Source organism: Siphateles boraxobius, unplaced genomic scaffold (assembly GCF_051911475.1).
Source record: "Siphateles boraxobius isolate OS27281-9 unplaced genomic scaffold, OSU_SipBor_1 274, whole genome shotgun sequence".
Taxonomy (NCBI): domain Eukaryota; kingdom Metazoa; phylum Chordata; class Actinopteri; order Cypriniformes; family Leuciscidae; genus Siphateles; species Siphateles boraxobius.
Window position 1 is genome coordinate 272,501 of NW_027508892.1, and position 7,500 is coordinate 280,000.

The following is a 7,500-nucleotide window of genomic DNA, read 5'->3' on the forward strand; positions in this document are numbered from 1 at the left end:
AGGGATAAGTAGAGCTGTGTGTTGTCTGCATAGCTATGGTAAGCGTTTTGGTTCTTTCTCATTATTTGGCTCATTTGGAGCATGTACAGGTTGAATAGGATTGGTGCTGGAATTGAGCCTTGAGGGACTCCGCATGTCATGGATGTCCACTCAGACTTATGGTCTCCAATACTCACATAATAAACTCTCCCTCCTAAGTATGACCTGAACCATTTTAGGACTATCCCGTAAAGCCCGACCCAGTTTTCCAGCCTGTCAAGAAGTATGTTGTGATCGACAGTGTCAAATGCAGCACTGAGGTCGAGTAGTACCAGCACTGATAATTTGCCTGTATCAGTATTTAAGCGAATATCATTTATTATTTTTATGAGCGCGGTCTCTGTACTGTGGTGCGGTCGGAAATCAGATTGAAAATTGTCAAAGTATCCATTCGAGCTTAAGAATTTGTTCAGCTGATTGAAAACAACTTTTTCAATGATCTTGCCTATGGAAGGAAGATTTGAGATCGGTCTATAGTTGTTTAATATGGTCTTATCCAGATTGCTCTTTATCAGGAGGAGCTTGACAACTGCAGTTTTCAGGGAGTTTGAAAAACGTCTCAGGTTACGACTGTAACCTATGTTCCCTGAGAACAGGGAACGAGACACTGCGTTAAGCGCTATGGGGAACGCCTCAGCGTGACTGATGACTGAAACACTGTAGAATCACGTCAATCCTATTGTCAACCCCCACACCAGGGAGGCTATCATGCTTAACGCTGAAGCCAACAACCTGTTTGGGTTTACATTACTCAACCACAGTCTCTAGCCAGAGATGATACCTCCTTCACGTTGCTATGGGAAGTGGAGGCCTCAGCAGGATGACTCTGAGATTAGAGGAGGCCTGCCACACTTACACCACTGTGGTCTAGAGTTTTCCTCATAGGGTGAATAAAGTTCATGATGCAGAACTCAGGCAGTGAGGGGCCTAAACAACTCTCTGTTAGTGAGATGCCCCTTTTCCTACTACCTGAAAGCTTGTTTGCATGGAGGCCTCAGCAGAATGACTCTCGAAGGAGAGGAGGCCTGACACATGCTATAGAACAGATCAACACAGCCAACTGTATATATGGAGGCCTCAGCTGGATGACTCAAAGGAGAGGAGGCCTGACACATATTTTAGGAGAGCTAGCTCGACGATCATCGGAGCTCAGGGAGCGAAGGGCCGAAAGCACCTCCTCAGAGAGACAGGGGTCACTTCTCAGGCTCCACCCGGAATGCTGTTTGCATGGAAGCCTCAGCAGGATGACTCTCGAAGGAGAGGAGGCCTGATACATGCTATAAACAGATAACACAGCCTAACTGAATATATGTAGGCCTCAGCAGGATGACCCTGAAAGGAGAGGAGGCCTGACACCTAGTTAGGAGAGCTAATTCGACTACCACTAAAGCCCCAGGAGCGAAGAGCCTGAAGCACCTCCTCAGAAAGGGAGGGGCCACTTCTCAAGCTCCACCTGGAATGCCGTTTGCATGGAAGCCTCAGCAGGATGACTCTCGAAGGAGAGGAAGCCTGACACATATTTAGGAGAGCTAGCTCGACGATCATCAGAGCTCAGGGAGCGAAGGGCCTAAAGCACCTCCTCAGAGAGAGAGGGGCCACTTCTCAAGCTATGAGTAGGTTAACTATAGACCCGATATAGTCTGGCTATGAGTAGGTTAACTATAGACTCGATATAGTCTGGCTATGAGTAGGTTAACTATAGACCCAATATAGTCTGGCTATGAGTAGGCTAACTATAGACCGGATATAGTCTGGCTATGAGTAGGTTAAATATAGACCCGATATAGTCTGGCTATGAGTAGGTTAACTATAGACCCGATATAGTCTGGCTATGAGTAGGTTAACTATAGACCCGATATAGTCTGGCTATGAGTAGGTTAACTATAGACCTGATATAGTCTGGCTATGAGTAGGTTAACTAAAGACCCGATATAGTCTGGCTATGAGTAGGTTAACTATAGACCTGATATAGTCTGGCTATGAGTAGGTTAACTAAAGACCTGATATTGTCTGGCTATGAGTAGGTTAACTATAGACCTGATATAGTCCGGCTATGAGTAGGTTAACTATAGACCTAATATAATCCAGCTATGAGTAGGTTAACTATAGACCCGATATAGTCCGGCTATGAGTAGGTTAACTATAGACCTAATATAATCCAGCTATGAGTAGGTTAACTATAGACCCGATATAGTCCAACAATGAGTAGGTTAACTATAGACCCGATATAGCCCAGCTATGAGTAACAAACTTACTCACTTACGCCAAAATAACCTTGAATTTGGTTACATATTGTTTTTTGGGGGGAAAAACGACTTACGAGATGCATGATATTCCATCATGTAAGCAAAGTGAACAGTGATAACAAGGTGTTTGGTTTCATTTTTTTGGCATGTTCTATTAGTCTATTCTTGGTTTAGACGTCTATTAAATTTTCACTGACAGACCAAATTTTGTCTTGGTTTAGCCTCGACGTCAGGCTGTGTTAGGTACGCTATTATATGTCTTTTAAACACAAAATTGCTTGCTGGGTTAAATTAAATTGCGAAATGGTTTGCAAAATAACCTGTCTAAAATCGATTTACAAAACTTTGATTGATTTATTTATTTTATTTGATTGATTTATTGATTGATTGATTGATTGATTGATTTGACAAGATTTTAAAAACATTGTACAAGGAATTGATCATACAACATTTCAAAACTGTCGAGAATTATATACCCAAAAAGCCAAAGGCTTATTTCCATTGTGTTCCTCTGTTTACAAAATAGAAGAACAGATCATAAATGGAGAGAAATCACGATCAAGTTCAACATCTCATAATACATCACCTTTTAAATTAATGATATAGAAGCCATTTTTAATTTCCTTTCTAAAAACTCTTTCAACTTTTATCTGCTTTATACAAGAAGGTAAATCATCCCAGGCTATAGCACTAGTGTGTATAAAAAGGAATCCATCCCCATTAAACTCTTAAATCTACAAAGATAAATATCAGTGCTGCTCCCCCTTGTGGAAAGACCATGCACATCTTCCACAAGAACATAATAGTCTTTCAGGTACCTTGTAACTCTTTCCTTTATTATTTTAAACGCCAAAAACTTGGTAAAAAAACAAGTTCTTTAAAATGGTTGTCGTTTAGAAGCAACTGTGAATGTGCTTTCAATATAACCCTGCATTACTTATTTTGAGCAGTCTGCAATTTACTTTTGGGTCGTTTTGTACTACAACTAAACCAAAATGTTGCAGCATAATCATAGTGTGCCTGCACTAATGCTCCAGCTAACATGAATGAATTAACTAAAACAGCCATATTTTCTCCTGTCAATTTATTATCTAATACACATCCCAGTTACTTTACTTCCTGTTTAGGATTAACGGTCATATATTCAACCTTTACCTCTAATCTGGTGCTTTTCTTCAATTTAGCAGCCGGACCAAATAATATAGATTTAGTTTTTCCCAAGTGTAAAGAAAGCTTATTATTAATAAACCATTTGAATACCTTTCTATCTATCTCTCTAATTAACTCAGTTTCAAAATTTCTTTCCTATAAGTGAAACAATTATTGCTGCATTATCTGCATATAAAAAAAAGTTCATTAGAACCAAAAAAATAATTGGCCTAAAACACTCCCCTGCAGAAGTCTGCCTGAAATTGGCAAACAATCAGAAAACACCCCATTTAAATCCACTATTTGACACCTGTTTACAAGGTAAGACTTGATCCAGTCACAGGACTTACTAAACCCCATTGCTTTTACTTTTACTAAATGCTAAATTTACTAAATGCTAAATACTAAATTTTACTAAATGCACAATACATTTATCCATTTCTTATATGATATATTAAAAACAATATTGTTGTCTCTGTAGAGTGTATCCTCCTAAAACCGGACTGAAACTCATACAATATATTAAAATTAGAGATATAATCTTCAACCTGATCATATAAAATCTTTTCCAGCACTTTTGATAATGCAATCAGGAATGAAATCGGCCTCCAATTATTACACTCTACCCTACTAGCATTCTTAAAAATAGGAATAACTCTTGCTTTTTCTGACTCCTTGGGAACCTTTCCTTGTGTAACTGAGAGATTTATAATATGAGTAACCATTAGGGGTAATAACTTTAGCTGAATCCTTAATTTACTACGCTGGAATATTATCAAACACTGTCGCTGTACTAATTTTGAGTTCCCTTAACTTCTTAAAAGCATTACTCTCCTTTACTTTAGTAAACGAAAAACCCCCCGGAATAACACCACATTTTGCATTATACTCCTTGACTAATTATCATTAAAGATCCCAGTTTGTGCTGGAAACTCGTTTACCAGTTTTCAGTAGTCTGCTTCCTTCTTCTGACCAGACATCAGTCTTCCATCTACATTGAGTCCTATTATAGAGCCTTTGACCTGGTCTTTCTCCTATACCCTAAATCATTCAAAACTCTCCATCATTTTTGAATGTCCTGCTTCAGTTCACCTTGTCGTTAAAAAGGGTTTCTTAGCTTCTTTTATCTAATCTCTTACCTCAATTCTTTTAGATTTAAATTGCTCAAAATTATAATAATTTCTATCCATTTTAAATACCTTAAAACAATCAATATTTTCCTTAATTACCCATCTGTCATCCCAGGTTCAGCCCTAAATCCTAAGCCATCTCTACATCTTAAGTTCATTAATCTGAACTGTAGGAATATTGAACAGCAATAAGAATATGATATTAACTAGGATAACTAGAATCTGGAGTCTTTAAGCTTGCACTAGGAGGTACTCAGCCTGGAAACTTTAATAACAGTGTTTTTCGTTATCTGTATTTTTTTCTATACAGTAGTCAGTGTACTTGACAAATGTTTTTAAAACTTGTTCGAGTCTCTATTATTGAAAGAGCACACCTATAGAGGGTGTCTGCTGTAATTTCTGCATATACAGTATTACTGTAGAACACTGGCCTAAACGAAAGACTCGTTTAAATCCAGCACATTTGCACAATGTTCATTTCAGTGCATCATGTTTTTCTGCCGAATCCATCAGATTGAGAGTGAATGTCTGGGATCTTCCTCACAGTGTTGATAAGGTTCCTGTGTCTTTAACAGATCATCTCCGCTCAGTTCCTGTCTGATAAGAGAGTCGGTGTTTACGTGGAGGTGGAAATGTATGGCCTGCCGGTGGACACCAAACGGAAAGCGTTCAAGACCAAGACGTCCCAAAGCAATGCCGTTAATCCAGTGTGGGATGAAGAGCCGATGGTCTTCAAAAGAGTATGTGTGAACAAACACTAAATCATCATGAAACAGTCAGATTTTGATGAGCCGTTTGTTTCAGGTGGTCCTTCCCACACTCGCGTCACTGAGAATAGCTGTGTACGAAGACAATGGGAGATGTATAGGCCATCGCATCATCCCAGTGTGTGCCATCCGACCTGGCAAGTATCTGTTTCGTTTCTCTCGATGTGAACCGGCATTGCAGTGCGCAGTGGGTAATGGGTAAAGAGTTCATCTCTCTGCTGCAGGATATCATTACATCAGTCTGAGGAACGAGAAGAACCAAGCGCTGACGCTGTCATCTGTGTTCGTCTACACTGAGGTCAAGGATTATGTCCCAGACACCTTCGCAGGTACAAGAGCCAAATAAACAGGTTGTTTGTAGCATTTCATTTTTGTAGGTTAGGACTCATATCTGCTCATGAGTTCTTCTGAAAGACTTTAGAGTTCATGTCCTGACTGTGTTTGTGGTGTCAGATGTGATCGAGGCTCTGTCCAATCCCATCCTGTATGTTAGTCTGATGGAGCAGAGAGCCAATCAGCTGGCGGCTCTGACACAGGAGGAGGAGCAGGCCGACGGAGAGCAGGTGAGTGACTTCAGGTGCGTTTAACTGTACAATGCCAGCAAACTCCACTGAATTCAGTTTACAAAGACTATTAATATAAAGCTAATGTTAATGAGTTGCATAACACTAACGTGGCCTGCTTGAGGTTGCACTTCCCTTTTGAAAGGGAACTTGCATTGCGTCGATGATGCTTTGGGGGGAACACCTCCGCATGAACCGGTGTCTGAAACGCTTATCTGATCACGGCAATCCTATTGGCCGGCGACAGCCTATGGTTGTCACTACTAGTGTGACCCGGAAGTATAAGGGATGCCTAGAGAACATGTCAACAACTTTTCATCTTCACGGACTGTTTTGTTTGAATGCTTCAACGTGAAAACTTCAAAAAGGTAATCATGGCTTGTGAAAACGCTTCAGGAAGTGTGTGGATCCGTGTCTAAGATATTTGACACCTGGTGACACACAACTTGTGTGTTTATTGTTTGTGCTCAGAGCACGCACAATCAGTTCCTGAGGGATCTGCTTGTGCCAACTATGAGTTTCCCCCTGAGAAAACTCCCCTCTCGTCTGTCCTCTTCTTGAGGGAGGAGGGACAGGCATCTGTGCCAGGCGGTTTGGGTCACGCTCGCGCTGAGGCAGAGCAGAGACTAGAATCGTGAGGTTTCAGAGGGAGCTCGCTGAGGAGTTTGAGAAAATTGTTAATCTCTCACGCCCCTCGGAGGCTCGCGAGAGTGAGCTGCAGGATATAAAAACAACCAGCCCAAGAGAGCAGGAGATGTTGATGAGGGTGAAGAGGTTGTACAACCCGAGTGTTATGGAACACGCTCAGCGACGCTTTGCTGCCGTAGGAGCGCGTGAGGGAAGATATCGCTCGTGGCAGACTTGACAAACGGTTTCTTTCCAGCCATAAAGCTCCAGCTCTCGTGAGCCTTCCATTCCTGCCCGATCTACACAATGAGAACGAAAAGGCACGGAAGAACGAACTACGCTGATGTTTAGGGGATGCACAAACACGGGTATGTGTCGATGCCCCAATTGACAAGATGTTCGCGAACTATCTCGCGGCTGGAGAGGCAACGACATTAAGTGCTCCGGCCCTGCCTTTTAAGCCAAAAAAAAGAAAGTCGAGCTTAAATTGGAGGGCATAGGCGGCGGGTCTGGCTGGTGATGCCTTGCACACAATGGCATCTGCTGAAAGATTTGGACCACTTAACACTGCAGTCTGAATCTGCGCTTCCTCACCCTAACCACTTCTTGCGTCAGCCCTGAGGCTGGACCTATGATGAGTTATTCCTTCAACATGGAACCCTTCTGTGGGTCTGGCGTCGGGTTCGGTAGTAAGTGCGCTCTTTCAAACTCTTTATGGTGATAGGTCTCCATTTTTTTATGTCGTTTAGGCCATCGCTCTACGCGCAGAAGGTTGAGCTCTGTAGGTCTCCTCCCTTTATGAGAGTTTTTAGTAAGGTTGAACATTAGACCACTGTTCCCTGTTAGAAAGTATTATGGGGTGTTAGTTAGGGTTTTATAGGATGGTGAAATTAGGGCCCTGTAGTTCCCATATGTAGATAGGCTATGCATACCCTTCCCAGAGGCCTCCTCTTATGTTAGAGTCGTCAGGCTTATGTAG

At 41.6% G+C, this 7,500-nt stretch overlaps 1 protein-coding gene across 2 annotated transcripts in view; it reads left to right on the plus strand.

The window, feature by feature from the left end:
* plcb1l (phospholipase C beta 1-like) overlaps positions 1–7,500 on the plus strand; it is a 233,917-nt gene that overhangs the window by 188,142 nt on the left and 38,275 nt on the right. For both annotated transcript variants that reach the window (XM_077245642.1, XM_077245643.1), the window contains exons 21-24: positions 5,140–5,304; positions 5,369–5,468; positions 5,556–5,660; positions 5,785–5,894. In XM_077245642.1, coding sequence (XP_077101757.1) covers positions 5,140–5,304; positions 5,369–5,468; positions 5,556–5,660; positions 5,785–5,894 — 480 coding nt within the window. The remainder of the gene's footprint in view (positions 1–5,139; positions 5,305–5,368; positions 5,469–5,555; positions 5,661–5,784; positions 5,895–7,500) is intronic.